The sequence below is a fragment of the Platalea leucorodia genome (assembly GCF_965183815.1).
Source record: "Platalea leucorodia genome assembly, chromosome: 7".
In the NCBI taxonomy this organism is placed as follows: domain Eukaryota; kingdom Metazoa; phylum Chordata; class Aves; order Pelecaniformes; family Threskiornithidae; genus Platalea; species Platalea leucorodia.
Window position 1 is genome coordinate 64,482,227 of NC_138829.1, and position 21,791 is coordinate 64,504,017.

The window sequence follows — 21,791 nt, forward strand, 5'->3', positions numbered from 1 at the left end:
CTTAGGGTTTTCTTTTTATAAAATTTAGCTTTTAAACAGACGAACTTATACGGCATGTAATTCGCATATCAAAAATACATTAAGTGTGGCAAATAACATTATGGCTATCTAGCCTTTTGTAATCTGGTTTCCAAGTTTGTTAAAATTCCACAAGTTCTCACTTGTACTGAAATGTCAGATTAGTTACTGAAGAAACACATTTACATTACTTGGTGTGTTGTTATTTGTTATCGTTAGTTGCTATATAGTGCTCCAAAAACACCTCCTGCTTATCACTGATACATCACAGTGATTTCTCACTGCTACTGGCATAGTTAACTGCACAACAGAGTGATTACTGCTAGAAAGTAATATAAATTTGACACACAAATTTGGAAAATAGTTCCCCCTGAAGTATTTTTCATTGAAAAGGTCCATTCCATTTTAATATAATATCTAAGTGTCCTTTTAGAGATGTCCTAGAAAGAGCCATCATTATTTGCCATTGCTGTAATGATGCAATCAAAAAATCCTTATGACAATGAAAGTCAATACTCAAATATTAATCTGGTTTTTTTTCAGCTCCACCACCTGGGCTAATAGAAGATTATTACCTCTCCAGTAAAATTTCTGTAAGAAAATGCATAGTCTTTGCACTTAGTTGTTACTAAAATACCTCAACCTTGATTTACAACTCCTTTTTGTTAGCCTGTATTAAGTCTTTCCTGAATCAACTCTTCACATATCTGTTTATATTGCTGTTCTTACAATAATTTACTTCCACAGCATTCTTCAGTCTAATAGTTTCATATGAATTTAGGTCTCCAACTGCAGAAGGTTATTGGGTTGCATTGCACTCGGCACCCTCCTCACCTGCCAACACAATTATCTGGCTTGCGCTTTACGCAAGGCATAGATGTATTTCTCAATTTCAAACTCGGAAGGATCACTTTTACAAGGGAACAAAATTTAGCTGCAATAAGCACTGGACATACAAGTAAGCCTTTATTTTTAATTTTCTCATTTTCTTCAAATAATCTTGCTCTCCCAGGCATCCATACAGAACGAAATACAGAAACAAACACACCTTAAACATGTATCTTTGTTTAATTAATACTTGATACAAAAAGTATCATTACATGATGATAGAGTGTTTTTATCTTTCTACTTTACTTTCTAGATCAATTTTCATTAAAGCCTAGCAATTTTTAAGTGTTGTTTTTTTGGTGGTTTTTTTTTTTTTTTTTAAAGTTTAGTAACAGCAATTATTCAAGCTCTGGGGAAACTTATAACACCTACATGAAAAGCAGACCAGGACTTTTAATCAGCAAAGGATACTTCTGAGCGCAATACCTTGTTCTTTTGTTCTTAGGCACTTGTAACTTCTGCCTCTGATATAAAGGAAAATTGCTAAGAAACCACATTAAATCACAGAGCATTTTCAAAGTATTCCAAGGGCGCAGGCTGCGCGCGAAGCGAAACCGGACACCTAGAAGCCAAGCAGTTGCACAGGAAGCTCCTGACTGCGGGAGCGCTGGGAAGGCCCCGCACTCCCACCGCCCGGAGAGGGGAAGCCTCCGCGCCCCAACCTCGGGCTCCCGCGCAGGCTCACGAGGCTGGGATCCGAACCGACCAAACCCGACAAAACAAAAGGCAACAACCCAGCGCGCACCATACAAGTGATCGGGTTTGAGGCAGGCGAGGGAAACGATTTGATTTCATCTTTGGGCAGCCTGTTCAACCTTACCGAAAACAAGAGGAGCTTCCTGACTCCTGCAGGGAGACAACTAGGCGTACGGTCCACTTCTAATTAAATCACCAAAAAGGAGATCATTAAAAAAAACAGCAGTAGCCTCGTACTGACAAGGAAATACCTTAAAACTCACACTTTGCATTTTATCTGACTTGAGATATGCGCAAACTAGGGGAAGTACTACTCCAATTTCCCCCTCTACCCAAAGCTCAGATACTTGGCAAAGCAGTCTCTCTTCAACCAGCTCCTTCGCTATGCACCAGCGAGTTCCAGTCAGAGGCCGAAAGCAAAGCCGCTTAAGATCCAAACACCACAAAAATGACAAACATATTTCTAAATATTAAAAATACTCTTCTAAATATAGGATATATAAACTGATATGCAGCTTATGTCTCTTTTTGCCCGCTATATTTGATTTTAAACGTGTAAATACAGTTCCAGCTTGCATTATCTGCTGGTGGGTTCGTATTTAGAATTGTTTTAATATTAGATACAATATTTAATATTTTGCTTAAATATTTAGCTTTGTTAATTTGCCTTTATTCACAGCATCCCACGGAGACAGAATGGAAGAGCACTACTTGGAAACATTACTTCAATTTAATACAGATAAAATGGAGGGTAAATGGCCTTTTAGCCAGCATGTGCTTCAGCCGCCCATTCTAACCGCAATGGAGTTCACCACCATTTGCTACAGTCTGACTAGAATGTAATTCACCATCTAGGGCTCGTCTATCTGCAGCTCAGAATAAAATTAAAATTTAAAAGCAATGTTATAGGTGGATATATTTAATCCAAAAATGGGTTTGATCTTCTATTTTTAAAAAGCAATGACTCTAAGAAAGCAGCATCATAAAGGACAGAAGGATATGCCTAGAAAGCAAGCTCCTACTTAAATGAGTTTAATACTGTTAGTCACATCAAAACACTCCTGTCCAACCGACCAGCCAACGCACTTCTGGAAGTTTAAAAACAAGCCCATACAGATAACAGAAAACGTTTCAGAAATTAATTCCAATAGAAAACAAAGGAAAACAAAGTCCTGCTCAGCCCAGAGACTCATTTCAGTGCAAAACATTTATTTAGAAATGTATACAGTACGTGATTTTTCACCTCTATTTCCCAGCCACAGACATTCGGGGGGGGGCCGGAGGGGAACACTGCAAGAACAAAATTGGATCAAAGCTTGCAAATGTTGGCAGGTTCAGGAAAAAACGGAAACCAGCCTACTACTCCCTGCATCTAATTCCCCCGATCCTCTCAAGATGATACAACACAAGACAATCCTTAACATTTGAAGATTCAGCCGACATTTGCACAAAGAGAAAGAATATTTAAAAGTCTAGAACAGTTACAGTATCCACAAGACAAAAGAAAAAATAATCTGCTACTTGAAAAATAAAGTCCACCACTGAGAAATCAGAAGAAAAGCATCTCTAAAGTTAATACGTCTTAGAAGGTACGTAGAGCGTTCCTTTAGGAACAGCATACATTTTTAGCACTTCCTGGCTTTCTTTTTGAATTATCGCATAAAAAATAAATAGATGTCAATATTTTAAAGGATTATTAGCTATCTAATAATATTATTCTGCAAGATAGAAGATGACTTTTAGAAAGATGGAAAATACAGAATCAGACTCCAGTACTACGGTATTTCAGTAAAACACAGAAGAGTAGTATTTTATCAACAATCTCAACTGTCTGTTGGTTATGTCACATTCTTCCCTTTTAATGTAATTACAGACTACATATTCAACGTAGAATATATCAAATCGTAACATACCAGAGGCAATCACCCTTTACATTAAAGATGAAGTTATTATGTTAATTTCCCACTTCAATTCATATGCAGAGCCACCAAGAACATCCACCACAACATGGACCAAAGACTGCCTCAAGGTACTTGTGAGAGGAAACACTCATTACCTCCTCGCTTTCTAGGAGCTGAGATAGGAGCTTCTAAGAAAGATTTTGAGGTAGAACATTACATGCAGGGAACTGCCTGAATGAGCAGAAGTTCATGCTGTTCCTGTGATTCTTTACCTGCACACGTCATGTCTTAAGAGAAGAAAAAGATTTTATGGCAAAAAATGTCCATCTCCCTTTTATTCCCGTGTTAATGCGTCTGAACTCTTTATGCTTGATCCTTTTAAAATAATAAAAAAAAAAAAAAACCAAAACAAAACCGCTTCAGGAAAGCCAAAATAGACTTACTGGTACTTCAATACCTGAGTGCAAGTGCTGGCTTGTCTGATTAAGTAACCTGTGGAGTTCTTAATAACAATTATAATTCCATTTTCATAAAAATCAGTTACACTATGTCTTGAAACTATGTATGTGAAAACTAATATTCAGATAGACATGAGCTATTTATAAACTTCAACTTCAGCTACTATGGAAGGACTGGACAAACTACCTCATGTTCTTATTTTTTAAGGTATACAATGTAAATTATCTTTTTGCTGAGGTTATCTATGGTTGAAATGCAGTACATTTAACAAAAAGTCTTTTGTTGTTGTTGTTCTGGCAAATACCGCTACCACTTCTCTTGGCTTTGACTGAAATTCTCAGTAGCCTAACCAAAGCAACTTTCCAAAAGAAATTCTGCAGCTTACAAAAATCAGATACATTACGAAAGGCAAAAAAGGGTGAAGGTATTTTAAATTTAGAATTAAAATTCTAAATATGAACTACAAATTCCTTTAATGAGAAACTCCAAAGCTCCCAGCCCGCTAGCAGGAACCCAGAAGCTAGGGGAGCATCCAGGGCTTTTCGGGCTCCCCACGGCGTGCCCAGGAGCAGGGCTGCAGGACTGAGGGTGACTGCCTGGCCGCGGCAGCCCCGCACCACCGCAGTCCCTCCGGCTGTCACCCCGCAGGGCGACTGGGGCTGGCAGCACCAAGGCAGGTTTCTGTTGGAAACCCCTCTGTGTCCTATCAGGAATTTTCAAGGAATTGATTAAAATTGATTACACAAAACATCCCACAGGAGAAAATGCCAACCATGTTTAGATCCGAACATTGCAAATAAAACTGACCATAGAGCACTGTACTAGGTAAGAAGTTCTTTACAGCTTACTCACTCCCCTCCCCCCTTTCCTACTGTAACGGGGCTACAGCCTCCCTAAACTATTCTATAATAATGCCAATTTTGAGCTCCTGATACACTTTTCAAGATTTCAAGGTCTGGAGAGGAGCCTTCAGTGTTCCTGCTCTGAATATTGAAGCCTAACTTTGATGTCCTCATTAACTCAATATCATCACTCCCCACATCTAAACCGACACTGATATGCCCACGTTCACCACCCAATTTATATTATAATGCAGTGTCAGAAATAATTTTAAGCCACTTGTTTGTCAAGCAATGTTTTGGGGGTTCACACATCTTCCCTGACAGCTTCTACTTTACTGCTCCCTGCAGAAAAAACAGTACCCATTATGGTCTGTGTAGCTTACACCATGGAAAGAACTGCAATCTTCTTTTCTCACCTTTTGAGGCACTGGATTATTCTGTCACTGCATTTACTTATCCTCTTCTCTTACCTTTTCTCTATAGAAGAACGTTCTCTTTACCCAGCATGGAGATAATAGCTGTGATTTTTTTTTAATTAGTAATACTTCTTTCCTACAGAGCTTTACTCACAATTTCAAAGATTTTTGTAACAGACAGCAATGGAAATCTAGCACTTTTTCTCCAATATGTGACGCTATTCTGTTGTCAAAAGTGTACTTGGAGATATTCAAAAATCTTCTCAAGATCATCACAGCATTAATGGTCGACCACACAGCATGATCATCTATTATGGCTGGCTGAGATAGGCACAAAAAGATTTCATTACTTTTAATAATAAAATTTTATTTCAAAATATAAAAATCAGCAGAGCATTATCTCAAGATGCAGCTTAACCACATCAGTGCCTTATTAAAAATACAATTCATTTCAGCTATTGAAATGCTTCTCAACCTTTATCCTCCCAGTTACTACAGTGCCATATTTTGTGGCAAGCTTGAGTATTACCTTTGGGATACCATAGGAATACGTGATATCCCATTTCTTAATAAGCCCTTTGTTTTCCAATTATATAGAAAAGACAATGCTGAAGTTGACATATTCATCACAAAAGAGGTAAGAGGCACAAGCATGTATGTCCTATCGACTGACAGAGCCACCTTAGGCAACACCTCTTTTCATTACCAAATCTCCAAACGCTTTACCGTTCCGTAATGCACGAAGTATCTTCTCCTTCAGTCTAGGGAAACTAATGCACAAACACTAACCCACTCGGATTTACAACAGAAGTCAGCCCTCAGAACCGAGTTTCAAATACTCGGTACTGAAATAGGGAAGGTTTCACAAAGTTAAAATTTCTAAGAACTCAGTATGCAACATACTGAACCACTGTGAAGATCAGTGGCTTCACAGCTCACAGCCGCAGAACTTGCACAGGATCGAAGCATCTATTCACTGCCTACGTCTGAGACCACAAACCTTGCTATCCTTGCTCATCTCTACAGCCTACAATTCAAGGCCATTAAATATTCTCTAAGTCTTCCAGCACGCCTACATGGTTCAGTACAGTGTTTTCCCCATCCCACAACACACTACAAGGGCTAAGTAGCTCATATGAGCTCCTTTAGATTCAATAAAGAGGCATCCCTATGACTAACACTTCTATCCCAATTTAGGAGGTGTGCCCAGGAAAGATCTAACATATGAACAACACACAGTTCATCGTAAAATGCAGCAGCAAATGTCCTTTACATTAAAGGAAACATCACAGGGTGTTACTACCTACTTTTATAAGGAAAATTAGCATAGTCCTTGAATTTAGCTTTTACACCTCTTCATCAGTGCTCCCTTCATCCTAAAACAGATTTAAATTTACCTTTCTAACCTTGCAAAGAGGTTAGAAACGTGGCTACTACGTTGTCACCAGCTACTATTTAGCCGAAAATCCCATATGAACCCAGTTGCTTGTGAATGCTTCAACTAGAAAGCGTGCACTGTTCAAAACTGTAGAAAAATAGTTACAACTACATGGCATTTACTTTGAGATGGAAGAAACTTCACTATATAAACCAAATTCCTTAAATATGCCCCAGGTATTGATTTAAGATTTCCTGGCATTTAGGCAGATGTCTAAACAAAAAGAAGTATTAATAGAGATCAAAATGGTACACACATACAAACTAAAAAATTCCTTTAATTGGTGAAAAACCTGTATTCCCTTTTAAAAAGAATAACAAAAGGGAGCTTTTTGGAGAGGAAAAGAAGAAAATCCCAGCTTTCTTCAGTGGCACTGAGCATTGGTAACCTCCAGGTCATCAGTTCCAGCAACAACTGAAGGTAGTTAACAAATGGCCGCTGTTCAGAGTCTTAAGGAGTTAGTTTTCTAGGATCGCTCTTTGTATAGCAAATGAGCAAATGTTCACAATCCAGAAAAACCTATTAGAAATCCTATCCTTGGCAGACTCAGTAGAGAATAATGAAATGGGAGGAACATAGGAATTGAAGGATTGTTCACTGTGTAGCACTGGAATCTTTGACACGAAGAAGAGAGAGAGTAAACAGGATGTGGTGTGAAACATTAAGTTGCCGTATTTCTGAAAGGGATTTCCTGGTCCGAAAAAAGTGCAACATGGAACACGCGGCACACGCTGGTACCTTCAGTATCGCCACGGAACGCCAGCCCCATTGCACACGCAGCACGCAGGCACAGCGGCCACTTGACTGGCATCTTCTGGGTGTCCAAAAGCCTTCAGAACAAGTCGCCAGACATCTGGAAACGCTAGATGAAGGGCCAGAGCCCTCAAACTCTTCTCACACAACTCTGCCAGGTGAAAAAGAGGGCTATCTCCGATGAAATCTAGATGTGTGACAGCCCCAAGTATAATTCATACAGTGTTATTAAGGGATAAATGTTCCTTAGTATCCTCCTATGTAAATACTATTACTCTAAGATAAAGATGCCTAAGGGTGCCTTCTTCCTGCTGAGCGTAATTGGTTACACTTATACAAGTCCTAAGCAAGCAACGGAGGTAGGCATGTAGAGGGAAGATGAAAAACAAGAGCAGCAATGTGGGCAAATAAAAGCTTGTCTAAACGTACGTAGGTTCTTGCTGAATTGTTTTGGAATAAGGAAGTCCAAGTGTGCAGGGATTCAGGAATAAAAGCTCCTTGTCCTATTTATTGCAAGCCATGGTGAGAGAGGTTCTGAGGATGCGCTAAGTCCATTCATCCCCAACAGTCCGTTCAGAGTAATAAAATGAGGACGCAGTGTAAGAAGAGGTGACAGAAAGATCAGCAGAAGTAAAACCAAAAACTATGAAATCTGCCCAGTGAGATAAGTAAATCTAGTACTTAATAACTAAGAGCTCCATCCTCTTTCGGCACTTTATTTCTCTTTGCTTAAAAATTCTAAGAATTTTCCTTTCTCTGTCACTTGCATGGTACAGCAAGAAATGCCGTGCTGGAAAGGCTGAACCTGCATGCTGCTCAAAGTTATTTTTGTCACACTTAAGGCTGCTAAGGAAGGTTTGAAGTGAGACTATTCATGCGCTGCCTTTTAACTGGGTTTTGTTTGGATTTGTTTGTTTGTTTGTTTTTTAATGTATGGAAAAGGCACTTGTTGTACAAAATAACTTTTTGACATGAAAAGTTGTGACTGCTTTGACTAAATACAAGAAATCAAAAAATCCAAGGAAAATACACCCACTCTACAAGGAGCTCTAGTATTGTTTAGAATGAATATAATCCAGTCATAGGTGCTTTTTTCCTGACGGGAACAAAGATTTTTCTAAAAACAACCTCCTTCCTATGACAGCATCATGCCAGAATCAACAGCATCTCCAAGAAAAAATAAAAGGTGGACAAAAGTACAGAAGAAACAAAGGGAAAAGGTTGTTCTCTGGTGGTATAAAGTAAACGCCTACAATTAAAGTTAACAGGATGAAAGGTAAAATACACATACGGGACTGAAAGACTTTTTGCATAGGTGGAAGAATATGAAACCCCTTTCTTTCAGAACAACATATTCGGTAACCTGCGTTGAAGTTGTTGGCTCCATGGGAAAGGGCTCACATCTGAAATATCATTCTAGGTGATCTCAAGAGAGGTCAAGCGCTCAACTAACATGGACACTTACTAAATGCTCCTGGTAGGGAACCAGGCGGTACAATTTGGGTGGGAGGCTCCTTGAAGACAGTGACATGGCAAGGCTGAGATCATCTAAAAGCCGCCCGGGACCGCAGGGCAGAGTCCCTGCCGAGGCCATGCAGCTCTCACTCCTTATAGCTCCACTCCCTGCTCGTCCCCCTCTGGATTCCTGTCTGACAGCACAGGTACACCAGCACAGCTCTCCAACTCAAAAGAAAGCTATTCACCTTCTCGGTCAGGTTAGTTTTCTCGTGGATCAGCAAATTAGATCAGCTCACTGTGCAGTTGCACAAACACCAGAGCCAGTGCAAGGGAGGAGGAAGGGAGCCCCTTTCAGCAGCAGTGAGCCTGAGCAGTGAGTTCAGTCATCTCATCTAACTGCACCCTCAGACTGAGTTTCACCTCATTCCTTCTGCACACTGCTCTATGTCACCATTTCTCACTGCATCAAAGTGACATAAAATGCTTAAAATGCTTCATGTAAAGCTGTTGTTAAAACTTAAGACAGGTAAGTGGCATGTAATTCCAAACAAGCCTATCTGGCTCATTTTGAAACTTTAGCAAAGACTTTACAAGATGACCATACATCTACAGCTGTGAAAAGCTGAGGGGCATACAGCAAGAATGAGTTCGGCCTCTCTGTTCAGTCAATCTTTGACCTTGTCACAGCTGTTATTTCAGTGTGTACTGCATGCAGGTTAAAACAAGTTAAAAAAAAAAAAAAAAAAAAGACCGACAAAAGCTAGCAAGTCCCTGCAAGGTATCTGTGCTACACAGTAGAGTATCTGTGTGTTATTTTGTGTGTATAAATGTTTCAGATTAAAACCTTACCAAACTTTCTGTCATAGTTTATAATGACCTACCTTTTCATATGTTTATAAAGTTTATTTAATCCTTCTGTGCCTTTTCTTTTAATAGCAAATGTTCTAAATATATTCACAGTTTATGAGCTTTACCTTTCAACATTTGAAATACTACGCCATAGGGAACTTTTTGTAGGAAACGTGTTTAACAACAAACATTGTTTTTACCTCTCAGAACAATTTAATTTGATGAAAGAAAATGTTCTATGCTTTTCTGAAACACAATCTGCACTTTTAGAATTTCTACAGCTATGCAAAAATCCATTAGAATTTAAAATTGAGCCTTAACTATATCACAGTTATCATACAGTTGTCACAATAAGCATTAGTTTGACAGCTATGCAAAAACACAAGTTAAAACAACATCATAACCATTTATCATAAAAGTTTAAGTCTCTCACTTATGTAACTTTGCATATGAACTATCACTGTAACTAACTTATTACCTTAGATTAGCTGCGATAAATACAGGCTGGACTAACCAAATGTCAGTGTTATGTATTGTAAAGAACCATCTTGAATTAAATGGTATAAAACCTCATATGTTTGGGTAGGGCAGAGATGGACAAAGACTACCAGGCATAAAGAAACATCAGATGAGACCATGACAGTCGCCATAAAATTTAAAACAAGAACAAAATAATTGTGACTGACATTCAATCACATATAGCAGAAGATTTGAGTCCTAGAGCTGTGGTAAAAAACAAACAAGAACAGCGAGATCCCTCCACCAGTAAAAATCCTTCTCTGAATGAAACCCTAAAAGTACCCCCAAGTCAGACATATACCCAACCAGAAATCTCATCCGTTATTACCTATCTCCATTTCTCTTCCCAAGCAATTACGGCAGTCTCTCAAACTATTATACGTTCACCTTTTTTATGAAGACCATGTTTTTCTCAAGCAAGTAACAAGTAAGCATGACATACGTATTTGCTATTCAATACAGGACTAGCTTTAGACTGTGCCACAAAAAGAGAGAGTTTCAGCACAGAAGTAAGGGTTTCTAACAGCTACAGGAAAAGGTCCGAAGTGGCAGTGTGCCCACAGAACCATCAGAAATTCCTTCAAGATGCTGACAGCCTATGTAAGGGGGGGGGAGGACGCGGAGGACAGGAGCACCCCTTTCAGCCCCCTGCTACAGGGCTGCCGAAGCTGCCCGAGCACATTCTTCAGTGGGAACGCTCTCTGCTCAGTTAACGCAATGATTCAGGTGATTTCCATCAGCTCCCGTCCCCGTTTCACTATCTTCTCCTATTCCATGGGAAAAGTTATGTCACAGCAGGCCCGGTAGCAATGTCCTTATAATACTTCACCACACATTTCCTTTCAGTTGATAGGAATAGTGCCATTGCACAGACAAAACAGTGCCTGCAAGAAATAAGGAGCAGGATAAAAACCAGATGGCTGAAGTTAAGCGCAGAAAGACAGAAGCAATGCTTGTAGGGAGGAGAAATCATTTTGATGAGCTGAGACTGCGAACATGGCTCTCTGCACAAAGGGAACATAGCCTGCCATGACACAGCCTGCAAGAGCATAAATATGAAATGAAATTTGAATGAAATATTGTTATCTATATGACCTAAAGGCTGAATTCTTTTCAAGCAAGTACCAGATGAACATGACACACTTTTTTTTTTTTTTAATTTAACATCCGGCTAACGCAGCTTCAGTTATTTAGATGACTACCTGTCAACCACAAACAAAAACACAATTTTGAAAAATGTGAAGTGATCTGTAACAGAAGTTGAGAATATTGACAGCATATTCCCTTACATCTATACCTTCACGATTCGCTTCCAGCTGGTACAAGCCTTGGCAGTGACAGGCATGACTCTTACGTCCCAATTCCCCACCAACTGGCTCCATCCATACAAAGACAAATGTTATTAGTGACAGAGGAACCAGAAACACCTGTGCAAGCCCAGACTGTATTTAACATTGTGTCCAATACGGTTCCAATCTTTAAATCTTGCTGAAGACAAGGTATTTTAATTCTTACTAAAATGACGTGAACTCTAAGAACCCCATACATGAGATCTTCAAGCACAAAATATGATTCATAGTATTTTCCCTGCCCTTGCTATGGTTTAAAAAAAAAAAGTTAAAACGTTTCAGTCAACACATTTAAAACGTATCATTCATCACCATCCACACAGCCTCCAGACAAAACTTTTAAGAACTGAAAGCAAGGTCTTCTTGACATTGCTTCCTAAAGCATACCATAAATATTGTCATATCAAGAACGGATTCAGTCATACTAATCTGATTTTTTTGATTAACAGTTTGATTGGTAAAGGTAGCAGGCATTGATCCAATGAGCTTCTGCACCATACTTGTCTTGGGACTGTTCTCCATGCCATTTCAATTAAAGAACTCCCAAAATGTAGAATATTGCATTAATATAACAGCTATTAAAAAGATTAAAGTTATGTTTTGAAACCAGGGGATTTTTTTTTTATGTAGAAAATAATCATCAAGCAGTTGTGTTTCTTCTAAGATCCCAGAGGGATCCACTCTTGCTCCTGCACTACATATTCTTAAATGATCTGGAAAATCCAAACCTTCCTCATGGAATAGATGGCATGATCCTCAACAGATGATGAGAGCTGGCAAAAGCAACATAGAAAGGACACGCCATTGACTTCCACTGAAACCAACATAGCAACATGACAAAAAGTAGTTCAACAATTAGGAAGAAAGATTAGAAAGAACGGCAGGAGACCTTACTTTGCTACGTAGGCAACTCTGCAGAGAACCTGGCTAAGCATAGCTTCATGGGGCAAGGTTTCGGCCAAAAAAACTAACCGTCCTTGCAACAGTCTGTGAAACAAGGAACGTCTTCTCTCCTAACATTGACTTAATTGCTTCTAAAATGCAATGTCCACAAACCACGAGGGGTGACAATAAATTGGAGGGGATCCAGGAGAAAACTGAAAGAATAATTGAAGAAGTTTAAAAAAAAAAAAAAAAAAAAGAAAAGAAAGCTTGGTAACAAACTTCAAAAGATTACTTATTTTTCTTAAGAAAAAGAACATCAGGCAAGAAATTAATCAAAATTCCTAAGAATTCATACTCAGGAGAACATGAGTTATAATGGGATTTTCAGTGATGATGAGGCGATAGCAAGATTCAGTGGCTTAAAAACTAAAGGTCTTCAGATCAGAAACAAGAAATAAAATACAAATCAGCCACTTTCATACTTTACCAGGAATTGTGCTGAATTTTGTCTCATTGGAAATTTTTAACCGCACCTTCTAAAACGTAAGCTCTAGTTTCAAACACAGACTGGAAAAAAAAAAAAAAAAAAAAGTGCTATGGCCTGCATTATGAAGAGGTCGGACTAGATGATTGCAACAGTCTTTCTGACTTGATAATCTATTAATCTTATCAGACAGATCAGAATACACGCCTGACCGAATGCAAAGTCATCTATAGGCGCACCTATTTTGACGGTGTATTTTTAGCCCGAGACTATCTTGTACCTTCAAACGTCGTCGAGATTGGAACTGCAGATATATCAAGCTAGAGACATAAAAGGCAGGCGATAACAAAAAACTCATCACCTAGAAAACACTCATTTCAGTTGGCAGAGTTATACGAGCCAAAAGCAGCCCGAAGCCAGCGAGATATCCTGTATTTTTCCCGCACTTCCCGGAACTTTACAGAACTCTCCGCGGGACTGAACCTCTCCAGACAAGTTTTAGCCGAGAGAGAGGAGGCTCCGCACGCCCCAGAGCAGCGCTTTAGAGGAAAGAGGTTAACCGGCCTCGACAGGGCGAAAAACAACGGCGCGGAGGAATAAAGGGCGAAGGGGGATGCTGGCGCGGCGCTGGCCGCCACCGCCGGCCCGGGGGCCGCCGTCTGCCGGCGCGGGGTGAGGTCGCCCGGTGGCCCAGCGTGCCAGGGCCCCGCCGCCCGCCCGGGAGGCGGCATTGTTCCGGCGGGCAGCGCCGGTGCCCGCCGCCGCCCCCGAGCCCCGCTTCCCTCCCGGTGCCGGGCAGGGACGCGTGAACTCTTGAACCCGCGCCGCGGCACAACGCGAGCCTCCGGGGCGGAGAGCAGCGGCGGCGGCGCGCCCTGCGCGGGGAGACAGACCGACCGACCGCCCCGCCGCCGCGCCCCGGGACGGAGGGGAGCTCGCTCCGGCCGCCCCCCTCCCGGCCGCCCGCCTCCGCGGCCGTGCCCCCAGACGCGGAGGCCCGGCGGGACGCGGCCCGTCCCGCCCGCTCCCCGCGGCCCGCCCGGCCTCACCCGCCGCTCCGCTCCGCTGGGCCCCGCTCGCCCCCGGCCGCGCCGCGGGGACGCCCCCCGCCGCCCCGCCTTGCCCCGCCGGAGGAGGCCCCTCGCCCGCCTCCCCCCGGGGCGCCCTCGGCCGCCCGCGGGCCAGGCCCCGGCTCAGACCCCGGCCTTTCCTGCCGCAGCCCCCCGGCGGACCCTCCTCACCTGGGCTTGAGGCTGCCGGCGCCCCGCTCGTAGGCCCAGGAGGCGGCGGGCTGCGCGGCGGCCGGGGCCAGGGGGTCGGGGAAGCTGGGGGTCGTCGGGTAGTTCCTGTCCATCATCGGGGCAGGGCGCGGGGCCGGGGCGGCGGGGGCTCCGCTGGGGCCCTGCGCGCAGGGCGGCGGCGGCGGGGACCGAGCGGGGCGGGTGGGAGCGGCCCCCCCCTGCCTCATGCGGGGCGGGCAGCACCGCGGCCCCCTCCCCGGAGCGGGCCAGGCCGCCGCGTCCCGGCCCCCCTGCCCTGCCTCCACTCCCCTCCCCTCCCGCTCAGCTGCGGGCGGCGGCGGGCGGGCGGCTGAGGGGAGCTGCGCAGGGCGGCGGGGGCTGCGCGGCGGCCAGGCGGGGACCCATGTCGGGCTGCTCTTTCCCAGGATGCACCTCCCCCGCCAGCGCGCACTGGGGCTCACGGGCTCCGGCTCCGTGGCCGGGGGGCAGGGAGGCCGCGGCGGAGGGGGCCGCCGCCGGAGCGGCCGCCAGCAGCGGCGGCGGGGGGAGGAGGAGGAGGAGGAGAAGGAGGAGGAGGTCTGTGACCGGGGAACGGGCGGCCGCGGCCTGGCGGGGAAGCGCGGCGGCGGCCGGAGGGGAGCGTGGCGGGGGGCGGTAGCCGTCACCGGGGCGGGGGTGGGGGGGCCGAAGGCGGGGACGGCCGGGCCGGGCGGTGAGGCGGGGTGAGGAGAAGGCCGGTTTCTCGTCGGGGCCGCGTCAAGTGAAGCGCTGGCGCTTTGTTGAGAGGGGCCGGGGCGGGGCCATCTTGTTCCCGCTGAGGGGAAGCGGCGTCAGCGGCGGGCAGCGCCGCGGACCGCGGTGCCCGGGGCGGCTGCCGCCGCCACCACCGTCAAGATGGAGGCCGACAACCGTCTCAGCCGCGCTGCCCCGGCTGCCGCCCCGAGGCGGCGGGTTGCCTCACGGGGAGCGCATTGTAAAGCAATTTGTAGGGCGGCTCTCCCGCCCTGACCCGCCGCCGGGGGAGGCGACCGGGCGGGCGGGAGCGGCGTCACCGAACGGTGACGCCGCTCCCGCCCGCCCGGTCGCCTCCCCCGGCGGCGGTGGGCGTCGATCCGCCGGCCTCCTCACAGAAAAATTAAACTCGGGTGGGGATATAAAGTAAAAAAAAAAAAACAACCCCGCTGATGGGCTGGTTTAAAGCTAAAAGTCTCTAATCCATATAAATACAGCAGAGCTTTCCAAAAGATTTAGGCGTTCTCCATCAGGAAGTCACCGCAGGCCTGGAGTCTGAACAGGCCGAAAGTCAAAACAGCAAGAGGACCAGACACAATATTTTAAGTATTTAGAGCAATCTAAGCCACCTGGTGCACAGACGGTAAATTCCTACGTCTTTGGCTGCGCGTTTGTTAAAATGTAAGGGAAACGGGCACCAGCTGGGCAGAACAGGAGCAAAGGGTCTGGCCGTGTTGGGTGAGGGGACAGTGGTGTCTGGCTTTCCCCGCAGGTTGAAGGTGCACAGGCTGAGATGAGCAGAAGGAATATGCCTGAGAGGTAAAGATGAGGAGTACGCACTTGAAAGAGAGAGAGGGCGGCTGCACCTGAAGGCATCGCTCAGAAGAGGAAGGTGTATGCTAATGAGTAAGTCAGTCTTTTGAAGATTCAGTTTGTAGTACTCCAGGCAATATCGAACCACAGAGCGAAATGAATTTTGTAGTGAAACGCAGGGCTTAGAAACGACTACAGCCAATCGGATTAGATGCTAAAAAAAAAAAAAAAAAAAATCAACACTTGAATGAAAAAGTGGAGCGGTCAATATTAAATGAGAAAGCAGGAAGGTAAGAGACTTCAGGAGGAAAAGCTGAGGTTCTGCTTTTCTCATGCCTAGTTTCAAGAAGCAGCAGAGCCAGCTATAGGAAGAAATGCAGCCTTGGATTTGGAGGGAAAGGTAAGCGTGAAAGTCATCAGCAGCAGCGAGACTGAGTGAAGTCACCCAGAGGCCAGGGCAGAGGGAGGAGAGAGAAGAGGCTTACCAAAGCCAGAAACCAGCAGAGTGAGTTTTCTTTGTGTTTGCATAAGTTAGCACCTGTATTGCTTGCAGCTGGAGGAGAGTATGTGGGGGAACCTTCTTTCCCTGGGAAGCACGAGGGTTGCTGTTTTACATATGAACGAGGCCTGATGACAGAAAATGACTCCAGTTTTATGCTAATGATGAAGCACTTACAATGCTGATACTATTGAAAGTAGCGTTTCCAGCGGGGGGAGGACCTACAGTTTTTGATTTCCCTGCAGGATCTCCGCTAATCTCCATTATAATATTACACTTACAGTGCATTGTTTTCCTCAAGGGGGCCTGAGGAAAGGGCGATATATGGACCTAAGTGATACGAAATGCCCTTTCCACCCACCTGTGGTGTTTGGTTATCTAGAGTGAGACAGTTGGTGTGGAGCTACCTTAAAAGTTTCTTGCCACAAATTTGGAAGGACATATTAATAAACTGTAAAACTGCTAGTGTTTTGTTTGACTTTTCTCAAGTAATGGCAACAAGAACTTTAAAGATTACCATAATGTTGTGTTTTTTCATTACAGGATATTTCTCTAAAAGGGGGGGGGGGTGTTAATACTGTTAGATACATGGCTGTAAAATCATGTTACATGAGAAATCACAACAAGCACCACTCCAGATATACAGGCAGGGAAACAGATACGCAATTAGTTTAGACCTCTAAATGAACTAATTGTCGATATGCCACAGACACAGCGTTTCCCTGAACGTTGGAGTGTATCCTCTTTCTTGTAATCAAATAGTGAAGTTGAGTGAAACAGAAGTTGTGACAGCTGTTGTTAAGTTTAATTTCTTTTACGTGGTTTTAATAGAGGTGGAGTAGACTGAAAACTTCATTGCTAATGTCCATAACCACCAGACAAAGTCAGTTTATCCAGTAGTTTGCTTTTCCTGCGTATGAGAGAAATCTACTTGTCCTGAGACCAGCCGGTGAGACTTCCGCGCTTTTCTCATTAAACTGATCCCTGCTGCTTGTTGCCATCCTCTGTCTAGGAAAGCTGCCCTGAAGTTTGTGTGCTTTATCTTTTTGTAACCAAAAGATATTTTGTAACACCATTCTGTAAGACAACAAAAGAGTCTGTTTAGAGTAAGTGCTTGTACAGTATCCTGATACCCATGATACTTAAAAATGGCTTTTCTGAAAGATGTCAGTGATAGAAAAAAATCCTTTGATAGATCCTGTTAATTACGTATGTTATTTTAATGTGTAGATTAAAGTGTACATATTAAGATGTGTATTTAGAAGTCATGTTAGACATAGTCATGATTCTGAATATTGAAAATATTTTGGTTCTTGTGTTAGTAAGGAATGCTTTCGTTTCAAATGCAGCAATTGCTTGCCATTTAGGAACTGAGCTGTGGTGGGCTTCAACACCTTCCGAACCGTAGTTCATAACTGAGTGCCTATAGCCAGTAATGATATTGTATGTGCTTATCTCTGAAGAATTTCGTGTGATAAGTATATTTTGCTGAAACACAAGCTAATACAATTTTTCACTCTATTTAAGAGCAAAATCTTAAATTACAGCACTGTAACACAATCTGTGCAGCATGCCAGCCTAGGGCAGTATTGAATTTTTGTTGCTCATTTTTTTCCCTAAATGAACATTGAATTTTTGTTGCTCATTTTTTTCCCCTAAATGAACAGCCTCCACTTGGAAAAATAATGTAACAAATCCTTTACAGAGTCAAAAACGCCCTGTGATGGTTAGGAGACAGATTTAAGTACTTAGGGTAATGCTTTAATGGGAATCGTCTGCCTAAGGTCCGATGAGTGATCTTCAAAGCTGCAGCGTGCGCTTCTGCCTGCAGGTGTGGTGTGGCAGCAGGGCTGGGCTGCCTCTGCTGCTTGCTGACCCCCAAAGGAGCAGGCCTTACTCTCTCTTCCTCCTTCCCCGCTCCGCCTTCCCGCTCCTAGCGGTGTGCTCTGGCCACAAGGTGAGCAGTAAATTCACTCCACTGGCAAAAGAACATTTACTTTTCTGCCAGAGGTCATTTTTCTGTAATTTCACTGAGCTGAGTCAGCTTGCTTTGCATCAAATGAGTGCTGGCTCAGGGCAAGCAGTGGTAGTGTGCAGCCAGAAGCAGCTGGGAAGGGAAGGAGATAACAGGAAAGAGCAGGGGACTTTTACTTCTGATGAGATGTTGACTTGGCTTGTGGTATATTCAGTATAGAAATCTCTAGAGTCTAGGAGCGCTTGAGGATATACCTCTGTGGACAGTTACAGGCTTCTCTGCCCGTATGCCAGCTCAGCCAGAATCAAGCCAGCTCTGTTGCAGAACTGTGTTAGCTAATATACACTGCCCCTCAGGGAAACTTCTCTATTTTTCCTCTTTCTGTTTAAATAATTTAATGTTACACAATGCTGAATGGCAATATTGCTACTTGAGGTTTAGCTTTATGTTTAAAGTGACCATATGCCAAATGAAATATAGGATCAAGCTAATGGGTAGTTGGCAGTTTTCTGTGATTTGGACATAATTAAAACCAATAAATCAATCACAAATCCACGGCCAGAGTAATGCTCCAATTCACGCTTGGCATTTATTTATTTATTTGTAACTGATTTTATTTATTTATTAACTTCTTTGTTGCTTGGTGTGCTGTTATTATTGCCCATGTTAACAGAAAAATGTGCGCCAGTGTTTGAGTTGAGTGTGACTGTGTATTTTGTATGTTGTATATGTACAAGACTGGCCAGGCAGAAGGCTATGCGGTATGTTCCAGCTTTAACAGTACCACAGATGTTAAATACCAGGATAGCACCACTAAGGGTCCTTGAGCATGCAGCAGCAGGTGTTACTGAATGGGGTGATTCTTCAGAGGGCCAGCAGTTGTTGCCTGTGCTTTCAGCATCCTTTTTTATCGCAGGTACAACAAACCTGGCTCTACAAGGCTTTTCCAATGTCTCTCTATCCCCATATGCCCTCTTCTTCCATAGAGGGCATTGCTCCTGTGCTTTGCCTTTCCATAACACATGATGCCTGGTTTTGGTCTTGTCCTGGCTCTTCCCTCATGTTTAAGTGCCAAAATTTTTTTTTTTTTTTTCTTGCATTAAGAGGCTTTCAGCTAAATCTGTGTAAACTGTTGGTTTTGCAGCAAAATTCTTGGTATGCTTCAGGGCAATTTTTGATGGGCTGAAAAGAATCTGGAAGAATAGTCAGATGCACATGCTGGATCAGCAGCTTCAGCTGTTGTTGATAGAAGAAAGTAGTTAAAGGCACAGCATGAGGTTAACGCTGCAAATCTGAGATTACAGCTTGGTTCTTGAAAGTGGACAAAAAGGATTGAATTTCAGGCCATAATAGTACTTTTTGGAACTATCACAGTAATGTAAATAGTTCGCTAACATACACAAACATCTTGGTGGTTAGCTTTCAGTGGCTAACCATTTGTCAACAAAAGCTCTAGAAATGCTTAGCAGCCTTGTGCTGAGAGAATGAATCTTCACAATTGTTTGAAAATAGTGTTTGGAGACTTAAGGACATTCTTTTTTGAAAACTAATGTTTCAATGAGAAAAACATTCAAATAATTTGAATGTGTCTGATCAGATGAAGTTTGAAGAAGTTCAGGCCAAAGCTGAGCTGGGTCTGATTTACTAACAAATTCTAAAAAGAGCGCAAAATAAAATTTGTGCTGCGTCTTTCTCTGTTGAACGCTGATGGACGGTAGGCATCCACTTACAGATTGTGGATGCAGCACCTTGTGGTATCTTCCGGGTTGTGGTATCTTCCATGAGCAGCACTGGTTAAGTAGATCAGATATTTTGCAGTAATAATATGAGTCTTGGTTAGGCCTATTATTAATCATTGACGGGGTTTTTTTGTTGTTGTAACTGTGATTCTGACCAAAGCAGAAAATTGCAGTTGCTTAACAGATTAGATTTTGTATTTGATTTGGCACATGGTCTTTTTAAACATAAAGCTAGACATTAGGAAATGTGTGAATAGGGAAGAAGGTGCTGCCTTTCAAAGAACACACTTATCTGGGAGCCTCGCAGCAAATACCCACTTTCTTGGCCTTTCTTTACGTATACTAGTCTGTGCATTTATTTGATAAAAAGTTTAAGTATATATACAAACAAATAAAGCAAATTTTTCAGAATTCATGCTATTAAAGTTGATCTACTAAACCACGGTATTCCTCCTGACATGATGAGATGACTGAGCTGCTAGAAAGCTCACTGCAGCAGTGAGATGGAAGGCCTCGTTTCCTTCACTTTCCCAGTCCTCCTTCTGGTGATGTGGTCCCACACCTTCCAAGGCGCCTCTACCAGCACTTGTGTTGATTCAACTCACCCGCTCACGAGAAAGCTGTCTATGTTTTTGCTGGATGATTTACAAAGGGTTCTAGTAAGGACCAGAGCTGGTATAAGGTAAGTGGGAGAAATGTTCAATGACATGTAGGAAAAAGAACACTGAAATAAAACCTTTGCTCTTGAACAAACTCATAGTTTTAAAAGGGGTATTTTATGTTAACTCTTACTTGATATTTTCCTTTGTGTCATATCCATGCTGGGTATTTAACGTTAAATACGGCATGTTTACGTATTCAATGCTTAGTAGTTGCTGATCTTTAGAGAAGTTAAACTGAAGCTGCTTGAACAACTTGAGCGATCACAGGTGTTTCTTATTTCCTAAATGAAGGAGGCACTGCATCAGAAATTTAAAACCTGTTACAAGGCCTTTTCAAAACTTGTGTTTAGTGTACCAATTTCTAGACTGAAATATTTTTCCTGATCCTTTGAAGTCTGGCTGCTGCCTTTAAAGCGTGGGCTTCTAGAGGCTCCCAGAGTGTAGGCAGAAAGATGCCTGCATCTGACGGCCCCCTTCTGTTTCAGCGTTTCTGATGTTTAGGCGCTATGCAGAGCGCCCTGAGGGCTCTGACAGCAGGAGGGAAAGGAGGAGCTAAAGGCTTTGCTATCTCTGTGAAGAGACTAGGGAAGCTGTGCAAGAAGAGTGGTTTTTGGAGGGTGGCAGGGGACCAAGCGCTTGGGAACCATGTCCAGGAAAGAAAAGGAAAAAGAAAAAAAAAACTAAGCAGCAAACAGGTGAATGCGTACAATAGTAGATTTTGAATAGACACAGAAAAAGGAATCAGAGAAGGAAAAAAGTTCAATACCAAATTATAAGTAGAACAATAAGAAAAGAACAGAAGGAAATGAAGAGTTAAATGTAAAACAAAATTGGTTAATGTAGTTATATGTATTTCAACATGTCCAAAATTCATTGCATCAAAAATGGCCAAAATGCATTAGATACTATTCTGTTATTTTCCATATAAGCAATTAGTGTAGTTGCCATTGTGAAGTTACGTAAAAGATAATGTATTTTATGGTAAAACTGAGGAATGGTGTCCACCTGGGGACAGTCTGGGGAGGTTGCTCCCACAGGGGTCAACAGCAAACTAAATTGTAGTTTAAACACTACTGGGAGTACTATTGCTTCCCTTGTTGGTACATCACAGGACCCGCTGTTCCCAGCTGGAGGTAGTCTTTTGCTGACATTTCAGTATTTTGCCAAATTAGTCA

The 21,791-nt window shown here is 43.2% G+C and overlaps 1 protein-coding gene across 1 annotated transcript in view; it reads right to left on the minus strand.

The window, feature by feature from the left end:
* Positions 1-14,357, minus strand: part of QSER1 (glutamine and serine rich 1) — a 47,281-nt gene extending 32,924 nt beyond the window's left edge. Inside the window, exon 1 of the mRNA XM_082317598.1 lies at positions 14,197-14,357. Coding sequence (XP_082173724.1) covers positions 14,197-14,312 — 116 coding nt within the window. The 5' untranslated portion in view covers positions 14,313-14,357. The remainder of the gene's footprint in view (positions 1-14,196) is intronic.
* Positions 14,358-21,791: the final 7,434 nt, after the last annotated feature.